Source organism: Notolabrus celidotus, chromosome 5 (genome assembly GCF_009762535.1).
Source record: "Notolabrus celidotus isolate fNotCel1 chromosome 5, fNotCel1.pri, whole genome shotgun sequence".
NCBI lineage: Eukaryota > Metazoa > Chordata > Actinopteri > Labriformes > Labridae > Notolabrus > Notolabrus celidotus.
This window is the reverse complement of record NC_048276.1, coordinates 37398146-37425101: the sequence shown is the minus strand read 5'-3', so window position 1 is coordinate 37425101 and position 26956 is coordinate 37398146. Positions and strand designations below refer to the sequence as shown.

At 41.1% G+C, this 26956-nt stretch overlaps 1 protein-coding gene across 2 annotated transcripts in view; it reads right to left on the bottom strand.

Moving 5' to 3' along the window:
- The window catches only part of zbtb16a (zinc finger and BTB domain containing 16a), a 202113-nt gene that overhangs the window by 16562 nt on the left and 158595 nt on the right, over positions 1-26956 (bottom strand). For both annotated transcript variants that reach the window (XM_034683747.1, XM_034683746.1), the window contains exon 5: positions 13143-13313. In XM_034683747.1, coding sequence (XP_034539638.1) covers positions 13143-13313 — 171 coding nt within the window. The remainder of the gene's footprint in view (positions 1-13142; positions 13314-26956) is intronic.

Sequence of the window (26956 nt, the reverse complement as noted above, 5' to 3'; positions counted from 1 at the left end):
TCCTGATGCTCTTGTTTGCTTTTAGAAGTCATGCAGGGGCATTCATTTTTATTTCAGTGTGTTTCATGCCCAGATACAAACTTCTAAAGGGAGCTTTAACTGCAGATATTTGGCTTTAAGTGCTTTAAGTGTGATGTTTTTGTTTTAAATAGAAGAACTGAGAACCTGGAAGTCCAGAGACGGACAAATGATACCCCAATCTGCCTCTAAGTGCCTTTACTTTAAACGTAACCCTTCACTGTTGGCATACCACTTCTCCTTTTGACTCCTCCTGCTAAGGGAGATGTTTCCTCCCTTTTTATTTACAGTGCATTGTATTTCCACTCTGAGACTTATTCCACGCATCAGGCCGACAGAGGAACGAGGGTGACAACAGGCGTCATGCTCACCACCTCGTGCTGTCAGAGCACAGGGCAGCAGTAATGGATATTCTGATGTCACTGATCAGGGATATTATGATTTCCAGCAGGCTGAAGACTAATTGTATTCGGGTGTTTGATGAGGAGCTGCTCCTTGCGTCATTTGCACTCTCCAGCCCAGTAATGTTGTGGATATTTATTAATGTATTTCAGTCCAGCACTGCAGGTTTAAGTCACCATCAGTGACCTATGCCTTTCATTATCTGCCTGTCCGAGCAGCAACGTGCCAGTGAATAAATTGCATTTCTTGTTATGTGCTGCTGCTGCTGCCCTGCTGTTAAGAGACAATTTCCTATCCATCCTGCATATTTCATTCCAGATGTTAATGCACCTCATAAAGTATATATGACTTTATTTGGTATATCTCAGGACGTATGGATGGATGAAATACAAATGAGAGGTGGATACGGATCCCATTTGGAGGTGTGCTACAGTGTCATGGAAGAAAAGGTTTTCAATGCTGTGTGATGTTGGATGCCTTGCTATTAAAGGGAAGCTTTGATGGGGATTGAGGGGTGTGGGTGGGTGGGGTGGGGGGGTAAAGCTGAGACAGGGATGGAGCAGGGGATGTGGGTGTATATGGCAGCAGAGGTGGGGGCGGGGTAAAAATCAATAAAAGTGACAGTCTTTATTTGTCTGCGTGAAGTTATCAGTGGCTCCTGCTGTAAGACATTGTGCTCTTTCTAGCGTTTCAACCACAGCAGAGATCACAATCCATCACGGAGCTCGGTTGGCTCGCACGACGCCACAGGAATAATAATTGAGCTCAGATTCACCTGACTTTAATTAGGGCCTCCGATCAGAGCAGCGAGCGGGATGCTAATACTTACAGGAGGCCTATGGAGGGTTATTTACGCTTAATGTCCTGTTGCTGCGCTAACGTTTGCTGTTACCAAACACTATCAAAAAGCTGGAATTAACAGGAAAGTGCATTTTCTCAAGGATGTTACTGAAAGGACTCACCTGAGTTCTTTCCTTAAAAGATCTACAACAAAATATGTACACTTCACATTTTTCTCCTGAAATGATTTACAGAGAGGTAAAAACAGAGGATAGAAAAGAACACATATGAAGTCCTTGAAAGCACTTGTAGATGTAAATAGATAAAGTTATGAAGCCTTGATGTGGATAACACTTCACTTTACACAAGTTTGTTGCTCAAAACCCAAATCCCAAAAAATTCCGAATGCTTCATCTCACTTATTTCATCTTTTGTGCTTCTTTCAACTTTATCTTTCATTTCAAATGTTTATTTGAAAAGCGTATACTGACATTTTGTTTTATGAAGTATTTTTATTGTATGTCTCTGAGCTCCAGTCCAACCCTCAAAACTACAAAATAAAATCCAAAAAAATCCAAACTTAAAATGATAAAATGTGTTTCACTATGCAGACAGCCGACCTGGATGCAGCAGCTGCTTGTTTAGACAAATAGTGCTTCTGCAATCGAGTACAAGCCTTGTCCATTACAACCTGATTTAGCAACAAATAGAAAGCACACACCACACTGATGCCATGTCTCTGATTTGGATAAGATATGGTACGTGCACCCAGAACACAGAGTGAAGATGTGAGCATGTTCAGTGTCCTCTGAAGCAGACTGCTTGTTTCAGCTCCAGCGTGCTGTTTTTGCTCAGGATGCATATCATGCATGTTAACTCCTGTTACCACTCGGGGACGCCAGAGTGCAAAGTTGCTCTGCAGAGCTTTAAATAAATGAGACTGAGTTCTATAATCACATTGTGAGGATGTAAAAGGCCTAACAGGACTTCATTTTGTTGGGATATTCTCACGGGGCGCTCACAGAATAATGGGGACATGTCCTCTGCCCATCCCAAATCTGACACTATTCACCCCTCCTCATGTTGTCCCTTTCTTTCTCCCCTCCTTCCCTCCTATCCTCTTTTCTCTGTCCACATGGCAGAGAGACCGCAGATGAGGACCCAGCACAGTGAGGTGGAACCACGGCACGGTGAGTGGACCCTTGGGTGCCCCCGAGCATCACCACCTGCGTCTCCTGACCCCCTCCTTCCACCACCACCTCTACATTTACACCCCCTTCCCCTTGTTTGACACCCTAAAGGCCGGCTGCTGAGGGTGCCTGTGCCTGCGGGCAGCCTGAGCGTCTTCATTATACACGGTAAGAGCCTGTAAATCAGCGGGCTCCATCACTGCCAGCACCAGAACCGACTCTCTCTCTCTCTCTAAATTTAATTCAGCGCTCTCTCTCTCGCCCTCTCTCTCCCTGGCTGTAGCGCTATCAAATACAGCTGCGAACACAAAACACCCCGCCACAGCAGACAGCAAATTGGCTCCGAGTTAAAAAAAAAACACACACACAGACACTTACACACAGACAGTGCACAACAACGGAATATTAATGAAGGCCTCGTCTGTGTGGAGTGTGTGTGTGTGTGTGTCTGTGTGTGTCTGTGTGCAGTGTAAAGGGAAGGGGAATGGCACAGCTGCTATGGATGCCACTGTTCGAAGCCCACTATGTGTATTTGTGTCATACTTTAGCGAACATACATGCAACAATGATAAATAAGCGAAATAAAGAGGCAGCATGGAGCTGATGGAGGTGATGAAACAGCAGGTAGATGGAGGAAAATAAGCAGAAAGACGCAGCGAGGGAGAGGAGGGAGAGATGACATGATTAAGATGCTGAAATAAACACCATTAAATCCGTTTTCTTTCCCTCGTCCTAAATGGTGATCCAGTGTCAGAGCGGCAGCAGCGAGGCTGCTTTCACTAGATAAGGCAGCAGACAGGTAAAATGAAGCACGTGTAATGAATGTCTATAAAAGTGCTTTTTGCTGCTATTCTGTCGTCGGTTGATACAACGGAGTGGGGATTCAACCAATAACAGAGCTATATCTAGAAAGCTTTCCATGGCTGGATGGGCAGCCACACTCTATCCATTAAAATTAGGGCTGAATACCTGGAACCGAGTCCGTGGTGTTTACAGGAAATTCTTGTGAAATTGACTCAGTTTCTGAGGAAACGCTCGCAGGAAATTGTGACGTTAGCAAAGGTGTGTTGTTGCACATGTCTGTGTGCTATAGAATTCTTTATCTCTATTTAAAGATACGGCACAAAATAAAGCAATTTGGCATTTAATATCTGTATTCAAGTGCAGCTGACAATCCACATTTTTGCACAGCCAAAACAAAAACACATGTGTTACTAGTTTGTCTGTTCTGTGACACTGTGACACTGTGGCTGTTTCCGAAATCGCCTACTATACTAGCAGTACGTACTGATATGTCCAAAATTCAGTATGTAGTAAGTAGTATGTGAACAAGAGCAAAATCTGCAGTAAGCCAAAACTCCCCGGATGTCTACTGATTCAGGAAAATATCTCAGCATGCATCGGACCAGTCTGCCTCGCGTACTGTTTCCCATAATGCACAGCGCTCGTTCTGCTTTTTCTTTTTCCTCATTTTTTGACGGGAGGAAATCCGTTTTTGGGTGCTGTGAAAGTTATCAAATTACATATAAACCACTTCCTAACTTTTTAAATCATAAATGGATGCTAAAGAAGCATTTTATTTATCGGCTTCGCCGTTGTTTAGATCCGCTTTCCGAAACCGGAAATCCAGCGAAGTCTGGCTCAGCATGCTGCATGACAGATCCAACAGAACAGTCATACTACATACTAAATTCAAACGCAGTATGTAGTAGGCAATACCTACTGCCTACTATATTAGTGAGTAGTATGTAGCAGGCCGTTTAGGAAACCAGTCCCTCCAGGAAGTTGCGATTTCGCGATCGCAACTATCAACGCAAATTCAACCAATCGGCGCGATTTTTTTGCGGCCTTGCAATTTCATACAATCAGCGCAACTTTCCCGCAACTTTGACCAATTACCTTAATCTCAGCCCCTGCACGTCATCGGTTTTGTCATCAATTTGACTTCCTAGGAACATAAACGTAAGTCCTCACTTGATCAGCACTTTTCAACAACAAAACACGCACAGAGAACGGGTGAAGAGAGGGGACAGCAGGCAGGACAAGTGACCATGACAACGTTATTATTTATAGATTGAGGGGCTCAGTGTTCGCTTGGTCTCTACCTGCAGCAGGTGTGCTTTATGAACCAGCTCTCCTCACCTCCATGCATCTGTCTCATCTTCATTGATGATTTTTACCCCCCCGGTGTGCGTTAGTGACAGAGACACACCCGGGGGACGTCTGTTTAATATTTGAGGTTTGACGTTGTTGCCGTGGTTACCGTAAAAAGCTCCGCGTCTACAGCTTGATTTAATCCAGTTTGGTGATACATCAGACACATTTAGTAAGTTTTGATCAACTCCTAGTCATCAAAGATGCAGATTCACTTCAGAGTGCGTGAACTGCCTGTCAAGTGCCTCTGTCACTGCGAGGTGCATTCAGGGACCATCGTAAATGTGCAATACAGACCTTTCATGGCATTTTTCTGTGAATCAAGAGAATCAAAATATAGTCAGTGGCCACATCAAGAATGTTTTCTAAAAACAACTGTAATTTAGCATATTTACTTGCCCCTGAGATGTTATTGGGGGAAAAAAGCAAAAAATAAAAATCGCAACTTTCACCGCAATTTTTTCAAAAAGCTGTCGCAAATTCAGGCTATTTGGGCCGCAACAATCACAAAAAAATCCCGCGAAATCCTGGAGGGACTGGGAAACAGCCCAAGACACTGGCTGTTTCCGAAATCGCCTACTATACTAGCAGTACGTACTGATATGTCCAAAATTCAGTATGTAGTAAGTAGTATGTGAACAAGAGCAAAATCTGCAGTAAGCCAAAACTCCCCGGATGTCTACTGATACGGGAAAATATCTCAGTATGCATCAGATCAGTCTGCCTCGCGTACTGTTTCCCATAATGCACAGCGCTCGTTCTGCTTTTTCTTTTTCCTCATTTTTTGACGGGAGGAAATCTGTTTTTGGGTGCTGTGAAAGTTATCAAATTACATATAAACCACTTCCTAACTTTTTAAATCATAAGTGATGCTAAATAAGCATTTTATTTATCGGCTTCGCCGTTGTTTACTTCCGCTTTCCGAAACCGGAAATCCAGCGAAGTCTGGCTCAGCATGCTGCATGACAGATCGGACAGAACAGTCATACTACATACTAAATTCTAACGCAGTATGTAGTAGGCAATACCTACTGCCTACTACATTAGTAAGTAGTATGTAGCAGTTTCGGAAACAGCCCAAGACACTGGCTGTTTCCGAAATCGCCTACTATACTAGCAGTACGTACTGATATGTCCAAAATTCAGTATGTAGTAAGTAGTATGTGAACAAGAGCAAAATCTGCAGTATGCCAAAACTCCCCGGATGTCTACTGATTCGGGAAAATATCTCAGTGTGCATCGGACCAGTCTTCCTCGCGTACTGTTTCCCATAATGCACAGCGCTCGTTCTGCTTTTTCTTTTTCCTCATTTTTTGACGGGAGGAAATCTGTTTTTGGGTGCTGTGAAAGTTATCAAATTACATATAAACCACCAATACCTACTGCCTACTACATTAGTAAGTAGTATGTAGCAGGCCGTTTCAGAAACAGCCACTGTGACACTTGCACATGGCAGTGCAAGATGGCTGCCTCTGTGGAAGCAGAAGACAAAAAAAGGCGAGAAATGAATGATCGTGCAGGACATCCAGCAACAATATGTGTGCTGGCAGCAGCGGGCCACACCTTCCCCTCTCTATTCCCCCCACCCTGGATCATCCTCTCTGAGGCAGAGTTCTCTCCTCAAGGACTGGCTTATGCTGATTAAAACCCATCGCAAAAAATTTTCGCAGGAAAAAAAGAACTTGTGGCATTGTCACCTACCTGAATCAATGAAGTTGCTTCTCAGTTAAGTTTAAGTTGGAAATGGTTTAGAACTGTTATCTTGATGTTTAAAAATGCCACAAATTTAATTGGAAAAAAAGCTGCTGGTAACTAATAAAATAAATGTCTTTGGAAAAAAAAAAAAAAAAAAAAAAAAGGCTCATTTTAAGTTAACAAACGGCAATTCATTTGTATATTCAGGTGATTAAACACTAATTTAAACATTCTTATGAATAATATATTCAATTTATAACAAGTCTGTTCTGCTAAATTCTGCTTCTTACTACACACTGCACCTTTAAGTCTGTTGAAAGTTGTACAAATTTAATCTCTCTCAGGTCACGCACATTTTAATCTGATTATCGCCAATAGGTCCCACGATTTCAGTATACTGTATAGGTCATATCCAAACCTCATTATTGGTACCATACAACTAGTAGCACCTGATGACTTTGACCTTGAAATGTTGGTTATTACTCTGATAAAACTTAATCAACTTTCAGGCTCTAGTGGTTTCCACATTTAATGGCTGCAGCGGCTGCTTCATGTCCAGCCTGGTCGTAAAAACCTGTCGTGAAAAAAATCTCCATGAAGTCCAGAGTGAACAAATGACTGAAGGATGTTTCAACAGGTGGATGTCTAAGTCAGCATCCAATGTCACCAAATTTACTCCTCAAAGATAGCCGTGATCTGAAGTTTCATTTGGGATAATGGATGGAACTCAATAATTAACAGTATGTCAGGTATAAACTCTTGTTTCTGTCAGATCTCAGCGTTTATTTCAAGATACACTAACAGACAGACTGTGAAAGACATAAAAGGATACAAAAGAACAATAATTATGAAGGACAGATTTGGTTAACCCCCTTAGATCTCACTCTCTTTACAGTGCCCTGACACCATCAAGGTGTCATTCATGATTCAGATGAAAGACACTCAGAATTGATGAAAATGTTGATTGGCTCATTTAAGTCGCCTTCAATTATAATCGTTTGCTCACAGCAATAAAGTTTACGAGCAGCAGTAAATATGGGCCTCTCTAGCCCTGGTTGTTACCTCTCAGGGAACTTAACAGGCAGGCCTAACCTCTAGACTAGCAGCACCACTGAGTTCTGAAATAAGAAATATGTCAATATTTTAATTACTGGGAAAAAAATACCCCAAAAGCTGGTTTAATCTTATTCTGATGAGCGGAACTGACCTTTAATAAACAACAACTGAAGATAAAACCTCAAAGGATGAAGTTTTTTTCGTGAGGGTGCAAATTTTGATATTTGAAATCATAAAATCAGCAGGATGAAATATTAAACACAGCATTTAAACTGCCTTTTTATGATTTTGTTTTGTGGTTTGATATGAAAACTAGAGGAAGGCGTTAGAAGTTATGGTGCATGCAGCCCTAAAACAGGAACCAGTGGATGGGTATGACAGATGTTAGCATTGGATGAGAGCCACCCACGTGTCTGTAAAAACATGCACCTCTTCATGTAACCTTGCAAGGCTGATTCACTGAAGTGAAAATGCTGTCTCACTCTGTCTGTTTGAACTCTATTTCTGTCCTATTACTCAGCAAACTGTGAATGAGATTATGCACATCAAAGTGTAAATGTAGAGGAACACCATGCCTCAGTTTGAGTTTTTTTGGGAGGGTAAATTAGGACCTATTTCTGGCGCCTGTAATGGATGTGAGTTGCTGACTTTATAATCCCCTGACAAAAGGCTGCACATCATATTTAAACGATTGCTTTCATGGCGGGCTCATTGTGATTTAACACACGCCCGCAGCGGGATGAGGTTCAAAGTGGCACGAGGCTGCAGAGCCTCATCTGCGGCTCAGGAGACGAGCTGAGGTGACATTTGCGTCGCCCGGGTGGGCAGGTGGATCAGGGACGCTGCCTGTGTCCTCTCCAATGTCTGCTAGACGGAGCAGATGTGTGCTTCTCTGCTACTGTACAGGCGGCTCAAGTAGCTCTATCCACCCTCCCCCCCCACACCTTCCCCCCCTCAGGCCGCTACCACCATCACACACTAATGGTGTATTCGCCTGACTTGTAAATAGGGCCGACTGCTCTCATCTCACAGCCTTTCGTTTCAAATATTTATCCGTGCGCTGGTGAGCTAAATCGGCTCTGACAGTGAGACTGTTATTTAAGGTCGCAGACAGGCGGCTGGGTGAGAGAGGGAGAAAAAAAGCATCCATCCCTCGCCGCTGAAATGGGATTCATTTCCATGTGTTCATATTCTGTCATGGCTCTTTTTTTTTCTTCTTTTCACTCTCAATAGCCGCATCCGTCAGACTACCTCTGCTCCCCCTGCTACAAACAATGTATTAGTATCCCGGCCTCGCCTCAGCAGAGAGCCGGTGCTGAGAGAATTACTAGTGGACTGAAGAAAAAACAACAAGGAAGAAGAAAAAAACCAAAAACAGCTCTGCACTGTAAATAAGCTTCGTCTGACTGCTGCAGAATTCATTCTGTGTTGACCTGGATTAATGCTGTTTATTCAGCTGAGCTAAAGCAGCACTGTAACTGGGTTGGAATAACATAATTCACTCTCATTTCCTAAAATAAAACATGACTCTTACTTTGTATTATACTGCGCGCTATACTTGCGCATGAGAATCCTCACAGTGAGACAGGGACTTCAATTTTACACAAAATAACAGAACAAATACTTTATTTTTTTTTAGATTAAGGGTGCATATTTGTTAGAGAAAAAAAAATCAGAAATGGGCTCAACATTTGTATACAAATATACAAACATTACGGTATTCAGTAGAAGGGGAAAACTACATTTTCATGCAAATAGTTGGATATTTTCACTGTAAACCTAAGTAGGTTTAAAATATTGGAGTCTTGTGAAGATTCAATATGCCTTATCTTTTTTTATTCTGTACATCTGAAATGACTTAAAATGTGTACTGTTTTTTATTTTTGTAAAGTGTGCAGTGGTTCTGTAATGTGCATTCAAAATATTGCATTAGTACATTAACAAAAATGTAATCTGCAACAGATCTAAGCTTCTGGACCTCGATTTCATTCATTTTAAATCAAATATATGCACACACTTTAGCATCTTGTCTTTTGTTTGCATTTTGTTTCCATTGCATCACTTTGTCATCTTTCCCTCAGAAAAGTCTATAAATCCATAAAAGTGTATCTTCATTAAGGGATTGTTCTGGACCAAGCGTGCCGGATACGGCCCTGGTGGTGAGGCTTTCAGCAGTGTGACTGCCCCCTGGTGGCTGGCTGCAGTATAGGTCAAAAAATCCGTCTCCCCCATTAATTTGAATGGGGGAGCAGTCAAACTTTAAAAAATGAATACAAGTCGTACGAATGTTTCTCACATCCGTATGCTGTGGTGATATGTAGTTAGTATTTGAGTGTTTTGTGTCCAAGGGCTCTTTTTCCTGAAAAGTTTCTTTTTCGTTAGTTATTAGAGGTTAAAAAACGGGGTTTTACTTCCTGGTTTCCTTTGATTCACAGCCGCCGTAGAACGAAACTTCAAAGGGCACACAGCGTCTTGTGACGCTACGCTGTAGGGCGGAGCTTATTACAAAGGCTTCACAGGCTCTGGCTGCACAATGGCTGCGCCCAGGAGAGGGATTTTTTGGCTTCAGAACTGTACAACGGGAAGAGGCGGAGCAACGCTGTCCATTTTTATTTACAGTCTATGTTCTGGACCCTTGCAAGGCGCCGCCTCTGGGCAGTCAGCTTTCTCTGTTTGTGTGTTGAAGTGTGTATGAGATATGTGTTACTCTGTGTTGTGTCTTGAGTTGATGTCGTGTTTATACAATGCAATGAGGCAAATTAGCCTTAAGCTCATACTGATATAGTGCAACAAGTGGCAACATTCAAGTTCAATATTGAACATGGTCCCTTTAAATACTAAATAATTAAAACTCTTTAAAAAAAGAACATTCTTCAACAAAGATTTAAAAAGTTGAGGAAGGTCACACCTTAAGGCTTCCATCATGTCAGTGACGCTGCCCTGAGATTTAGAGCACAGAGCAGTAATAGTTTAATCTTGTTATTTTGCCAAATAATAACAGAACATCATTCTAATATTGAGAGTGTATTTAACCATGGGTTGGAGGTCATTATTTACAACTCAACAGCTTGTATAAATGTGTTTTCTTCTGTTTGCACACCATGAACCCTCAAGTAGCTAATCTATGCCATCACTCAACAATAAATGATCCACTTACAGCTTTGCTCTTTGACTCTCTTCAAATAACTAACTGGTTCAGAATGTCTGAGATACCATCTTTTCAATGACTCTGATCCCTGAGATGCAACATTTGAAATTCCTTTCATTTGGCGACAAACTCTTGATGTCACAATGAATGCTCTCTGCTCTGTCATGCCATGCTCTATTAACAGAAGAAGGACATTCAAGTGGGATCTCTTCTGAATTAAAGGGCTCACTTTGTGATGCAAGTTTGCTGCAAGTTCTTATCCGATCATGAGCGACGGAGTGTCTTCCTGAACAGAGATGCTGCTGCGGCTTTGTGCTGGTGCGCCTCAGGCTCTAATGCAAAGCAGGTTGGACCAGGAGGAGAGAATTATTGGAGGGTGTGATAGAATTAAACTTACATTTACATTCATGACTCCAACCAGGTTATTTTGGACTGGTAATAGATGATAGAAGTACTGCTCATTTACTGGATTATCATGGATTGTAGAGATAAGGGGTGGATGGTAATGCTCTTAACGTGCCGGTAAATCTGTCGTCTAACCCTCATCTGGCCTCTGGACTGGATAGTGACTGCCACTCTACTGTAGTTATGAATGTTTGATGGGATAACTACTGTCTCCTCATGCATACAGAGCTTTGTATGGTGGGTCATACATCTGATTACATCTACAGGCCTGCAGATATTTTGGGTTTAAAATGGAAGCAGATAGTAGGGTTAACCCTGCGGTTAAAAATCTGCTATGATTCGAGAAGCTCGGTGTGCATCCTCAACCTGGACCTCAGAAAAGCACTGAAAATGAAAGGCTAGCCGCAGAGGTTAATGGTGTAATTGTTAAAAGTAAAACTATATCTATAGGTGAACAACTGACACTATAATTTGTTTTTGTTTTTACCGGTTCTCAGCTGGTTGAGCTGAGGCCGTCCGGCTCATCGGCCAAACCACTGGATATCCTGCAGAACTCTGGATTTAGGATGCATAGAGGCAGAGGAGGCATAGAGCTATGAGGGAGGAGAGCTGGTATAAGGAGACGGAGGTTTATGGAGAGGAGATAGAAGCCGTGTCTCTCCTCTCTCATCATGGGCAAGGTGAGATCTCTGGATAATAAGATGGACGAGCGAACAGGACTAGCCAGGAGTCAGACGGAGTTTCAGGAATGTAGCATGGTGTGCTTCACTGAAACGTGGCTGCATCAGGATATTCAAAACCACCTTCTGCATAGGAACAACAAACAACAGTGCCACATAAAGTCACAAGGGCAACACTTTTTGGTTCTCCTCTTCCTCTTCCTGAACCACAATGCTGTCTAATGTTACTGCTGTTAGGTGGTGTAAGGTTTTCTGTCAACTGTATGAATGAATAAATGTGATCATCAAGTATATTCAGTGGGGGTGTAACCATTCATCTACTACATCCATTTATATTCCTATGATCCGACTACATGGATCTGTGCTCGGCAAGTTGGCCTTCCAGACGACATATATGGATCTAACATCGTTTTATAAGGTAATAAATGGATTGTATCCATACTAGGAAATAACACATTGGATTTAAGCACAGCAGACTTTACATGGATGTGTTTTTTTTTACAATTTTAATGATAAAGACGTTAAACGTTAGTCAATTCAGGCTGCCTGTCTGTGATGTCATCGCCACGCGCCAGCAGACAACAAAACATAGCATGGCGGACGGCAGAGGAGAAGCCGGCGAGGTAGATGGTAAATGATCAAGCCACCATTGTGGTCCAGTGTGTGTAAACACTTTTGCTTTTGCAAAGACAGAGATGTTCTAAAGAAGTCGCTCTCTGTTTGTAGGATATGTAAAGGTCAAGTAAAGTTACCACGGCAACACCACAAATCTATCCAACCACCTACTAAGGCGCCATGGGATTTCACACAACGCTGGCCGTCCAGGCACCTCTTGCAGCGTTCCCGCTGCAGCAGCAGTGCAGGGTGACATCAGCTCAGCAGAAGCCTCAGGCCTCACCAGCAATTCATTATAATTAATTGATACCTGATTCCCTAACAAGAATCAACAGGAATCTAGGAATGTCCAGTATCAAGGGATTTATTTCACAGTCACACTGGTTGAATTTTGGGCTACAAACTGAATCGATTTCAAGTCACTGAATCGTTCTATAGTATTGTTCTAAATGAACCAATATCTTCCTTCAATCATTTCGGCAACCCCGAATCATGATATGAATGGAATTGTTGTTATAAAGAATCGTTACACCCCTAATAAGGGGGTGGCAGTAGCTCAGTCCATAGGGACTTGGCTTGGGAACCGAAGGGTCGCCGGTTCTAGTCCCAGTATGGACGAAGTTTGGCAAGTGGACTGGTGGCTGGAGAGGTGCTGGTTCACTTGCCTGGGCACTGCTGAGGTGCCCCTGAGCAAGGCACCTAACTCCGCCCTGGGTGCGCTGGTTGACGGTAGCATCCTCACTCTGACATCTCTCCCTAAGCATGTTCACTGCATGTGTGTGCATTTATATGTATATACCAAAAAAAAAAACCAAAAAAACAACTATGTGTAGCATGTCCAAAATAGCATGAGTGAAAAAAATTGAATTTCCCCCCTGAGGATCAATAAAGTACCTTTAATATTCAGTAACATCTGTGTCATCTTGAGTGTATCTACCAGTGGCATCTCTAGAAACTTCATAGTAAACTCTAACTTCCATGCTGAGTGCTTCCACTGACCTGTGTGGGAGCGTAGGTGACGCTTGAGTGCAGTATGGCTGGGGAAAGTCCGGTTGCATTCGCTGCAAATGTAACTGCGAACGCCGGCGTGGACCTCCATGTGCTGCTGCAACGCCGTCTGGGTCTGGAAACGCTTCCCGCAGAGCAGGCAGAAGATGGCCATGTCGGAGCCTGCGGAGACAAAAACACACCAGAGGAGTTAATGAGAGTAGATTTCATTCATAAACAGTCAATGGTTCATTACAACATGAGTTTGCTTTTGTGATTTCAGGGCGGTCTGATGTCTTTCCAGAGTTGGCGGCATGTTTCCAGATTGCAGGAATTACCAATTTCAGTTTAACTTGAACATTTTTTCACTCAACCATGTGCATAAGCTTAATAGTTAAACACCAGGAGATGCAACAGGTGTGATATCCTGAGCTCAGTTATATTATATTTTACTAAGTGTTCCTGCAGAGGCTTTCATGCTGTATTTATAGGATTAAAGGTGCACAAAATACTCGTGTTTCAGAGTGGGTGTGTAGAGCGATAAAGATCTCCTATGCAATACTTCAATCGAATCTTGACTCCAGCGAGCACTGTGCATTTTTCTCCAGCAGAGATAAAGAGCGCACAGTTGCAAGCACACAAACACATAAAAAAATCACAAACAGGAGAAACACACACACAGACACACACGCGGCTGCACGCTCCCTTGAACACACTCCCTTCACACTTTTTCAATTACCAGGCTGGGGAAAACTCTGGGGAAGGACTGAGTGTTTGGAGCTCAGTTTCTATTTCATCAGTCAATAACACATCTTTGGGGCAAAGCTGACACTAATTTAAAAATCTATGAAGAGCAGCCCGCCTCATGTTCATAACCACTGAAGGAGGAGGAGGGCCCACGACAGCCTCCGCGCCAGATCAATCACTGTCTCGGCTGCTCCACGCGCCGAAGACGAGGCATGGCGGGAGGATACAGCGCTGGAGGATGATGATAGGAGGAAGAGAGGAGAGGAGCAGCAGGTAAAGATAGGAGATCCAGTTTAGAGTAGAGGAACGTGATGGACAAACAGAGGGAGGGGAATAAAAATCTAATTTTGAGGTGTTTAGTGGAGAGAAATAACTATTGACAAACCTTCCCTTTCAAATTTAGACTCCGTCGCTGGGTTTATTTTGTTTTTACAGGAGAGAAGGTAGGTGAGTCTACAGGAGGGAAGAGCTCTTAATGGACATGAGTTAAACTGCCATGACTAAAAAACCTGAGGTACTAATCTGTCACTCTATAGGAGGATGTTTTCCTCAGTATTAGTGACTCATTAAAGCAGATTTGACACTTTTTACAACAATAATATGAAATTCAATCAAGCAGGCTGCTGTAAACTCACTTTAGATAAAGACCTGGTTTTCATGGCATCATTGAGTTTTTACCTACTCTCTCTGGAAGCTTGGTCATTCATTGCATGATCACTGTGCTTGGAAATTCATAGTGTTGTGCTGTTTATAAGACAAATTAATGACAGGAACAAACATGTGCATGTTAAGTTTGAACTGTCTTTGTCAAAAGAGTTCATCCTGCATGGCCCTTTAAAAAATACACTCTTCTCTTTTCTATTTTGGGGCTCTTATCGATCTGTGTTTGAACATATTTTAATATTTAATTATTGTTTAATGTCTTAAAATGTTCCAAAATGTTTGATGCAATGGTTTAACTCAGGCAGGGCCATTGCAGCGTTGTTGCAGATCAGTATAATGACCATAATGCACCATATTTGCTTTTTTTCTACAGATTTTCCCCGATGGTTTAGAGGTCAGAAGGAAAGTAAAGCAACGTTTATGAAGGCTGCTTTAAAATAGTTACAACTCGAATCACACCGCCAAACAATATATCAACAGGTAATTTAAAATGTAAACATAAAAGCAGCATAATGAGAGACAGACTAACTAAAAGATGAACCCAAACACAAGATAGAAGATTGAGGTCTGCTGGACGGCTTTGGATAAGCCACCTGAAGCAGACTGAAGATTCAGCAGATGAGACAGGTTGTTTGAGATGACTCCAGAGGGCTTCAGCTTAAACCTGATTACCTTTTGTTTTTGCAGTTTGTGCAGGGGACGGATAAAAGACGAGCGTTTGATGACTGGAATCGCCGAAAGGTTGGGTAAGGATTAAGATCAGAAGTTTAACTGATGGTGAGGTCATGAAGGGACTTAAATGTGACCAAGAAGAGTTGTTTATTCTGTTGTTTCATCTGAGTATTTCAGGAAACTGAGTGAGGGATGCAAGGACAGGGGAGTGGCATGACTTTGTCGACTACATGATTCTGATTGGTCATTGCACAGCCACAAACTGTAATCATGTCAGTGAGGCAAATGAAGCCTGGTTATTCGATGTTGGTTTGTTTACCACAGAAAACCAAGGATGGACAAACAGCAGAGAAAAGGCAGGAGAGGTAATAGACACAAAGACTTTGGGCTGTAATGGACAAATCTACAAGACTCAAGAAGGTGCATGACATAGCACCCTTTACTGATCACAGTGTGGGATACAGCGCTGTTTAAGGACTGATAAATGAAACAAAACCTCACAGATTGACAGTGACGGGGCAGAAAAACCCAAAGCTGTATGCCGCTGCTTCATGCAGGCATGTTCACCTCGCTACTTCACCATCAAAGTAAACGTCCAGTCTGATGTGAGTAATAACAGCTACGTTAGCTCATTTAGCATGCAGCTTGTGCAGCTCGTGCAGCTCAAACTGTGAGTGTAACACCCTACTTTTAAATACAATTATTTCTAAATCAATAAAATTATATTCAAATCAATATCTAGTGTAACATTATTGATATATCTAGTAAGTAGGGTCCATCTCCTATACTTACCCCGGAGGTTAGGTGTCAGTAAGTGTTGCTTTCTACTCTGAAGATATGACAAATGTCCCTGCACACTAACAAACAAATGATTCCCCTGTGTGTCCAATCACACTGGGATTGTAAACTGCATTACTTCTTCTGTACAGCTGGACTTTTGCCAAACAGCTGCAGGCACAGTGTGTCTATAACAGTAAATGTAAAACCCTTTATTGACTGCATGTCTTGTTATTCTAATTGGAGCAGCAGACAAAAGAAGAGGCTGTGAGGTGGTGAAGGCGTTGCATTTTATTCCTTCTGTTTGAAGTGTAAAGGGTTAAGCAGGGAGGTTAACGTGGTGAGAATGCAAACTTGTACCTAAAGGTAACTAATGCTAAGCTAGTCTTCTCCTGTGTTGCGTTCACTTGCCTGTCCCTTCTCCTCCTCTCTGCTTTTATCAATGAAGAGGGCTATTGACTGGGGTCGATTGCTTGTGGAATCCCTCCAGGACTCCAGGTACTTAAGTGGCCTTGATTGACAAGCGAGCCTCCTGTTCACTTCTATTCTCTCTCTCTATCCTTCTCCCTTCTTCCTGGTTTATCTTTGGAGTATCTTTGGTTTTCCGTTACTAGATGAGCTAACGCAGAAGACTTCTTCCTCCAGATACTTCACAGTCACGTTAAAGACTTCAAGTAACACCATTACGGTTGTTTGGAGAAACATGACAATGGTCAAAGAGGTAGAGAGTTTGGGAGGAGGGACTCAGAGAGGCTTTAAGTAAATAAGGGGAATTAGAGGAAGAAACTTTGAGGAATGTAAAAGGTTATCTGACCTCTGACCTGTGGTCCAGGCTAAGGCGTGGACACGGCTGAAACATGAAACCCTGATATTGACACACATGCACGCACACAGACAACAAAGCTAGAGAACAAAAAGAAGAAACACAGCATGAAAGGACTTTTACTTTGAAGTCAGGGCCGTTACAGTGGAGAGCTGCACTGTTTGTGAATGATGTGCCAACTTTAAAAGAAGCTGGACCATTAATGCTTTTAGAGGTGTGTTTTAAGGTATCATGAGGCAGCAAACGGAGGGTTAAAGCCATCTATCAACTAACCACATGAGACCTATGGATGTGTGATGATGCTTCTAAATAATGCAGAACTAAATACTGAAAATGACAACACCCTGAATCCTGTCTTTACTTTTTTTCCCTTGAAAAGTTTTCTTTCCTCCATTCAGCGGATAAACACGTCTTTTATGTCAACTGTGCAAACGCTTCCACTCCACAAATCAGAGTTTGACTTTTTATGCTTTTAGAAATTCAAGACTTCTCATGCTGCAAAACATGGCTCAGAATATTAACATGAATTGGGAAAGATACATGGGAACATTTTGCACAGGGAGCAAACATTGATGTGCTTTCACATTATTTTGGTTAACTTTTATTTAAAGCTGCTGTGAGGAACTTTTAGCTTGTATCGATTCTGGCACCCCCTTGTGGACAAAGTGATACCTCTTATCTCTTGTCCTGTACATGCAAAATAATTGTCTTCAGACAATAACCTCATCCTGTTGTCTTTTAACATTTAGACTTATCTTACAATGTGATTAGTTGCAATGAAAACAGCCAAAAAAGGGTGTTTCTAAAGCAAGATGTCAATCATCTGTTCTGACACCTACCCCCTCAGAGCAGTTTTAGACATTAAAATGACAACAGAGAAGGTATCAGTGTTGTTGTAGATGGTCTTGTTTGCTTTTGAGGGTCATAAAGAGGCATCAGTATCAGTTTCAGTCTGTTTCTCAGCCAGTTAAAAACTCCTCATAGTGCCTTTAACCAAGTTTAGCCCCTGAAAGAGGGCTATTGCAAGGAATAGTAGCAACACATACTTTCTACAACTAGAAGAGAGCATCTCCTGACAGATAGAATCTTAATGTGTGAAAACTGTAAATGTGAGTAAAACTGGAGATAGTGGTTCAGTCTAGATCCAAGTCAAGGCTTTGACAGTTTTTTAATATTCAACAGTCTATTTAGGGAAAGCAACTCACTGTCTTCGTCCCTCTGTCTGTAACCCCCAGATTGTGGTAAAGTGTAGTGTGGACTCTGATTAGAGGTAGACTAAATTAAGTGGTACAAACTGTACAGTCGGTCCAGGGAAAAATGTGCGTTAAGTGAGTAAAAGGTGCAGCCTGATGCTGATAGATGAAGAGAGCAGCGGGGAGATAAAAAAGGAAGGAAAGGCTGGAGAAAAGTAGTTGACCCAGGAGGTCCATTACAGTGCAAAATTGAGTCAGCCCAAAGTGACACCTGAACGGAGGAGTCGGGTGGAGAGGTGGAGGGGGAGGTGGTGGCGGTGGGGTTCTTAGTCTCAGTCCTGTTTGGTTGTTTTGGAATAATTTACCTCCTCTAACCAGCCTCTCTCTCCTTCTCCCGCCATCTATTTATAAAGGCTCGGGCAGTTTGTGGCTGTCTGTGTGTGCGGCTGCAGCAGTGCCGGTAGTGTCTTAATGGGCATGGAGTGGCAGGGCTGCTGTTATTTAAGTGGGGGACGGACGGAGGCCGGTAATGGAGAGGAATACTGCCCGATGGGAGGTGACAGAGGCCGGATAGGCACAGAGCAAAGAAATGCTCTGAAGCTAGAGGCTGGCTACTTTTACTGATTCTGATGTGGAGGCAGCAAAACCAAACATCCTCCTACCAGCTCGGGTCCTAAAAGTCCTATAATGATCAGTGATTGGCATTTAATGTTAGTAATACTACCTTGTTGACCTGCTCCATTGCTTGTGCATAACAATGACACTGAGGTTTTAGGAGGAGTAGGCTTACTGATTTGGCCCTGCAAGTTCTAGCAGATAACTGTCTACTAACGAGTCCGGTTCTTCCTCCTGAGGTTAAAAGAATGTTTTTTCATGCCATTGTTGATCAATGTTTGCTAATTAGTAAATTGATGTGAGTCCCTGTAAGTAACATTAGACACAGTCCAGTCCAGACCTCATCTTAAGTTTCACAGGAAACTATTACTGTGATTTGATCCAATTAAAACCATTACTGGTTGACTCACCTGATTTTGGTAAACTCACCCAAAGGACAGAAAAAAGAAAACTTTCTACAGGCTTCAGAATCTAAAGATGATGTCATTAGCACATTTAACATGCATGTTTTTTGTTCTTGTGGACAATGAACAAGAAATGGATGTAGCTTCTTGGTTTTAAGAGTGAAGCTGATGTGGAAGTTTCTTATATCTACATTATTTCTGAAGAAGTAAGAGCTGAAACCCAGGATAAGCTTCTCATCAGAGCAGTAAAAAAACAACATTTTCCACTCCTGACGCCTGCAGACAAACATGTAGAGTTCACAGATACTATTTTGTATGCTGCCCATGTCTCAGAAGCTTTAACATAAAGCTGTAATGTTTGACTCTACCAAGTCAAACACACGTTTTAAGATGAACATCACAGTCCTTAGGATCTGGGTCCAAATCTATCCTGAAAGCTTGTGTTTCTTGGCCTGCAGACGAGACAGTTAAATGCGTCCCGGCTGTGGCCTGCAATGCAGCGTGCAGAACAGAGGACCTGCCAGAGTTAATGAGGCAGAGAGCAGCGGGACCTCAGCACAAGGTGTTCAATCACAGGCCATTACCACAGCCCTCAACCTCTGTTACTGCTTGCTCCTGTCAATAGCAATCAATAATAAGCTATAGTTTGTCTATAGAGGGGGCTGCTAGTGAGTTAATGTAGGCTGCTGTGTCTTAAAAAATCTACACCAGTTCAAGGTGTCTCATTATGAGGCCTAATAACTAAATCATGATTCTGAAGTCAACACGTCTGGATTTATGACTGCTTTGTGAGACGCTGCCTTTAAGTGCTGCTTATAAAATCAGGCTTTAGAGTTATAGCTCACCTCAGTGACTCAGCTTTAGCCCTGTTGTTTAATCTGGACTTAAAAACATTTGTTAAGCAAATATATTAAATTGAAGGTTCACTCACAGGCTTTCCAAGCACAGTTTAAAATCTGGACACACTATGCAGCGTTCATTTTAAGGCTTATTCTGTCAAAGTAGTGATTTACACTGAGGTGACCTTCAATGACAATGATCACTATAACAGACTTTTCACATCTTCTTTCTGCTACCAGGCATATTCATTTTATTTAGCAGCTGTGCTTTATGTTCTCATATTAAAGTATTTGACATTCATAGCTCCAAAGAGTTCATTATTTTTCCTACTATGCTCACTTTAATTGACACAAAAAAGTGCCCAGATTAATATCCAGAGAAGATCTTTAAAATATTTGATAATTTGTCAAAAAAATTGAAGGTGCTTCATTCGGTTACAGCTTTAAATTATGGATTTTGGAGTTTCATCACACAAAAACAAGGTTTTATCTCATTCCTCAGAGTAGTTAGAGTTGAAAAAATGCAGTCAGTGTCATTTCCCTCCCGAGGAAATTATATAAAACGACCTTTTTATGAAACCTGTCTTTCTTTATTTTGAATCTTCCAGTTTTTGTTGATTCTTTTTGAACTGAAGTTTGTGCTACAATGACTGAGTGTTTAATACACGTAGCCCCCAAAATGCTCAGCTTCATTGTTTTTCACCATATGCTCATTTTAAGCAATGAGGAACTGAGGCAATGAGGGAAGAGCATGTGCACTTGTTGTCATGGTGCTACCTACAAGTACTCCTTACAAAATCAGGCTTTTAAATTGAATCTAAAGAAATAATGCACCTTGGTGTTGAATCACAGGAAAGTAGTTTCACTTGAAGTCTCTCAAGAGGCTTTCAAGGTGCGCTGGAAAAATGACGAGTGATGTAAGATAAACTATTTTGTCAGTGAAGGTGATTTATCTTTGTTTATGGTTACGTTTCTAACAAAATGTTCAACATTGATCTCATGCGTTCATGCAGTTTTCATTTCATTTGAAACCATCGTTTATGCTGCGATGCTAAAATGTGGCTCTAAAATCTCCAATTTCATCTTCGTCCTTTAAAAGGTCAGTTTATCAGAAACTGAGGCGGATATCTCTCCAAGCTTTGAGAAGAGAAATGGCCCGACATGTAAAAGAGTCTTCATCAGTACATCACTAATATTGGCGTTGCTGTATAAAGACACAGGCTTGCTTTCCAACAGCAAACCCAGGCTCCAAGAGTCAGTCACAACAACAGCCGTCCACCCAGGTGCTCTGTTGAATCCTCGACTCTGCTAACTGCCAGTCACTACAAACACCAGTCACAACAGAGAGAGGTGTGAGAAACCAAAGCAGGGGTGACGTTCCTGCTGTTCTTTAGCTTCGTCTAGTCTGGATGTGTTTGTTGTTACTCTCATCGGCTGCAATCAGGCTTCATCACACATCAAGAAAAAGACGTTCTGAAAAGGTCGCCAGGCACCTTTTTTTTTACCTGCAACTCCACAGGGTGTCAACAGTGAAATGAATAAATGCCGTGTATGATTTACTCATGTATGGATCAGAAAAGGTCCCCAGTCCTATGTAAGGGTATGTCCCTTAAACTCAGGAGTCATCATATCTGGCATTTGGCTCGCTACAAGGACCCCTGTGGTCGACTGTTGGTGTCGTGTGTCATGTGATGTGATCATAAGACACAAACAGTGCCCTCAAAAATTCCACTGAACACAAAAACATTGTCAAACAGTGTTGGGAACTTTTTCAACTTCAAACCAAGCGGCTGGTTCACTAAAGAAGATCTACTGGAGTTTGCTCTAGATATCTACGGCTGAGTTATTGGGTTGGAAATGGGATATGATGATCTCAAGCATGTTCTTATTAATGTGAAATCAAATAATAAGCTCAAATCGTTGGTGGTTTTTATGTTATCTTAGAAAAGGGTAAGACTGTCAACAACCATGGCGTCACAGAGTGAGACGAAGACACTGAACTGGACGATGGACAGCCTGCATGTCTGTAGTTGACCATACAATGAATACATGAGCATAAACAAACTGTCATGCCCAACACTTATATTTGTCAATTCCAAATCTAACAAAGAAGAAGGTGATGATTGATTGCTAAATGCTGACTTGAAAATAATAGGATGCTAATTATCAGACATTCTCCTGTTTCAAGACTCATTTTTATAAAAGTCTTCTCCTTGTTTCAGTACCTTTCAAATTTAACTCATCACATTAGAATAGAAGTAAAAATGGCCATGTGTCGAAGTGAAGCAGTTGTGTTTTTGGTTTTTAAAAAGCATACAAATTCAAATAACCTGCAGGCTCTCAGATGGATGACAGGTCTGGTGATGGGCATAATTTTGATCTGGTTTTCAGTCACATGACTGCTCTCATGTGCACTTAGGGACAATCTTTTTGTGCTTGGCACCTTTGGAAATTACAAATATTACAAAAAATAAGGAAAGCATCAAACTCCTCAAACACTCCTCACTGTGTCTCTCCATCTTCCATCCCCTTGGCACTGCAGCGGCAGATGCCGACTATTCTTGTGAAACCCTGAATATAAGAAAATCCCACTTTTTCCAGATGTACTTTAAAAAAGTATATATTTGGGTTAATACAGTAGTTAAAGTTCTTCTTGTTTTAAAACATATTGAAGTACTGTTTTCCACAGAATCTGTCATTTTCTTACTGCGTTATGATTTCTGTTTCCAAACTTTCAGCATCAACATTTGTGTTATCTGTGAAAAAAAGCCCAGTTTCTTGGTTGTAGATAAGATTAAATGGAGAAAACCATCCAAGCCTTTCATCCTATTCTGAACAGCTCATCTACATGTGCACAGACAGGGCAGGACAGCTTCCACATGGTGCTTCCAGAAGCATGTGGAATTACAACAGAGATACAGAAATGAGGAAATAAGCATGCTGTTAAAGTGGTTTACATAACTTGCATTGCATCCAAATTACATCACTCCACAGGACCTGGGCAAATCATCTCCTGTTTGTAACATTTAAAGTGTGGCTAATGGATGCATTTAGGGAAGTAAACAATCTGGGTTTAAGATGGAGATCAATTTGGATCTAATTTTATAAATATTCAGGCACTGGCATATCTATGTCCTGATATTTCCAAACACTCTTCACCAAAGGCTGTTCATCTGTCATGTGAGTGTTTCAGTGTTGAGCCTGTTGCTACTGAACACATGTTTTTGTTATTTTTTATGGTCATTTCTTGCACGAAACAACATGATTTCTCCACTGTTTGAGGAAATCATTTTAGATTTATGCTCTTACAGGAGAGGGCACAGTGCTGCGGGATCATATCTATCACCTTTTGGCTGCTGTTTATGATGCATAGCCTTTTTACTCAGTATCTAGTTATCCAGCTGTGCACGACTATCAACAACATCCTCTTTTCTCAGCTCACATTTTCAGTCTGGTTCCTCCTAATGTGCTTCAAAACACAGACACAAAACTCAAGGAACATGAACACAGTGTCCTTGCCTCTATAAAAGCACACTCCGGATTGAGTTTGTGTGTTGGAGGAGGAAATGAGATGTGATGTTGATACTATTGCTAATTTATCGAAAACACCTCCTCAGAATTATTAATTAATACTGGAGGCCAGAAAAAAGGCTCCTCTTTTAAGAGGCCGTAGTAACATCTGCAGGCACTGATTAATAATTTGACTGGGAGAAAAACTACATAAATTGATTAATTCTTGCCGTGCACCGGCTTAATTTTCTCACTTTTTCATTGTTTTGGCCTCTAGATGAGACTTCCTACTTTAAGATTAAAATCTCATCTGACTGAATAAAGAATAAGCAAACACAGAAAAGTCTGAGCTATGAGCTATCTCTGTTTTGACTGAAAATAGTCAGTGCTTGATGTTCAAGGTTGATAATGTTGTGCTATATTGACAGATGCAATGGAAATGGAAGAAACACCTACAGAAACATACTGGAAGAAGTATTAAGTTTTGGAAGTTTCTTTTTAGTTGTGAAATTTTAAAAAAGTGCAGTCTATCAGCTGATATCTTGAATCAGTGTTTCTAAAGCTGCTGAGGAAGAATCCCCCCTCAGGTTGTGAGATAAGTCTGAAGAGTCGAGAGGTGCTTCACCAAAAAAGTAAAGCAAACTGAAGTTATCCTTTGGGCAATTTTACCTTTATTAGATAGGACAGCTGAAGAGAGACGGGAAGTGTGGAGGAGAGAAAGTGTGTGTGTTAGTTTGTGTGTGTTTGGGTGGGCTGATAGCAGCAAAGGGCGGAGGTCTGTATTGAACCTGGGTTGTTGGGATGAGCACCAGAGACTCTGTACATGGGGCACGCCTTAACCACAGAGGTAAAAATGTAAACAATTACTTTTCACAAAAAACATGAAGCTAAGAAAACTTTCTGCTGTAATGATATTTTTTAGTAATATAAAAATGGACTGTTTTAGGGTATTTAAATTGCTATTTATAACGACATTTTGAGAAAAAAAAATCTAAACTATGAGAATGACATAAAGAGTAAAAAAAGGCATTAATTTATCAGAATAAAGACAAAAGATTAAATTGAATACAGTCTTCTTTTTTACAACAAGGTCTTAAATTTACTGGAAATAAGTCATAATATGATGAAATAAATGTGTATTACTATGAGAAAAAAAGTTGTCAATTTATGAGAACTAAGTCGTAATATGACAAGAAAATAACTTAACTTTATGAGAATTACATAAATAATTTAATAAAAGTCATTAATTCATCAGAATAAAGATAAAAAATTTAATTTGAATTGAGTCTTTCTTTAAAAAAACAAACAAGTAATAACATAATAAAAAAAAACTTGTTCTATTATGAGAAAAAGATTGTACATTTACTGGAATTAAGTCATAATATAATGAGAATTAAGTTGTGATATTATGAGAACAAAGTTGTTAATCTCTGAGAATAAAGCTGTAAAATAATGAGTGTAAGGTGGAATTTTACATGAATAAATTCACACATATATGAGAATAATGTTGGAATGTGACAAGAATAAAGCTGTAATATAACAAGATCATAAAGCTACATGAATAAAGCTGTGATGTTATGAGAATAAAGCCATTGGTCCATTGGTTAGCCTACCTTTTATTTTGGATGGGATGATAATAATAATAATAATACAAATAAAATACTATGGAATTGGCCATGCAGTATTATTTGGATTTTAAGTGCAAATAAACACACCCAAACAAGCCTTTGAATGTTTCATAAAGAAGTATCTTGAAAATAATAAGAAAAGCACAGTGACTGGCGTGGATCTAATCATGACTTCAGAGCTATAAACTCAGAAAAACAGCATCTCCTCACATTATTTATGCAGGAACAAAAGGAAAACAGAGAGAAAGCTTCCCCTATAAAAGAAAATGCTCCAGCATACAGTGAACGCAGCCTGCCCCGCTGTGTGTTGTTTTGTTTGGTCTCTGCCTCCCGGTTCCATCGGGCAGTGATAATTCACGTCGGGCCCGCAGCAGCGCTGACATTGTAAGATGAACTGCTCGCAGCTAGATTAATGCCACCAGATGCCAGGCGAGATGCCATATTAATTACCCAGAGATAATGTCAGCACAACCATATGGCAGCTCAACTGGCCATTTAGTTGACAGGGAGAGGTCTTTATAGCAGTGCAAATTTCCTCACAGCCGCGCCATATTCTCTGCGTACTGTAGCAACTGGAGCACTTCACTGCTATCAGCACATTATTACTTATGGTGTTAATTTGTGATCTTTAAGATGTTATGAATAATACATCATTTGGAGGACTTGATGGTCAAATGTTTCTCAGTAATTATGAAAAATGTGGTTATAACGACCTCGTTCAGATGGTTTAAACGTTGTAAACATGCACATGCGGCAGAGCAGGAGGACATATCAGGATATCAGGGCTGAGGATTTAATGATTATAACGTCATTTATATGGGGACTTAAGAAAGAGAGGTTTGCAAAGTGTCTTCTTTAAGTCAGAGAAGTATACTCACAGTCTATATAACAATAGAAATATTAACAGTAAGAACAAGAACCACTCGGCTACTGCACCAGTGAGTCCCCCTGCCACACCCACCTACATGACACAGAACACAGACTCTCATCCAACCCCATCGTCTCCAAACATTACACCAACATCAGGTCTCCAAATCAGACGCCATGTGCTACATTAACACAGACTAAAGTATTGTGTGTGTGCATGCACACTGTTTGTATATGTATCACTGTGTGGTATTTGCACTCAACCAGCACCATGCGCATTTCTGAACTACTGCACAGCTCCCCACAACAACCATGGCACATATTTGTTCGGCATTATATTTCATTTTTGTTACATGTTTGATCTTGTATCTTTTTTCTGCTACTTTTATGTTAATTTTATCTTTGCACCAAAAACACCAAAAACAAATTCCTTTTATGTGAAAACCCACTTGACAATAAACAGACTCTGAATCTGATGAGGCCAAACATGAGACAGACAGTATTAGGATACAGTTGAGATAAAGTTGAAGCAAGAAGACAACAGATCTAAAAACATGCAGGGTTTTTTTAATTACATGTCCAAGGAGCCAATTCTGTCAGCTTGTAGAGGGGTTGTTATTTCGCTAGTTAAGTACAAGCGGCAACCTCCGGTCTGAAAATATGAGGCCAATGCTGAAGTGCTAAAAACTGCAGTTAATCAAGGATCCACTTGAGGCTGAATGGGGGGTGCAATTATTTCTAACGCGGCAATTTCAAGATATTAAGATCATGAGTTTTCCATTATGAGAGGCACAGCTGACTTGATTGACAGGCGGGAACACTGTAGCTGTTGGCTAGGAGGCTCAAAGCCCGCCTCTTTTACTTCACACTTGCTTGACAGCATTTATGTTGAGTTCAACATTTCCAATATGGCTGCCGCTGCCGATTGGCCTTAGAACAATGCTTCAGGAACAGATGGGTGACGTCACAGATACTATTTATACAGTCTATGGTTAAGTGTCGGTTTAAGGAAACTTGTCAGATATGTCATAAGAGCTTATGTTGTCTGTTCCTTTAACGTTGCTATCACTGTAGAAAATGATTCATGT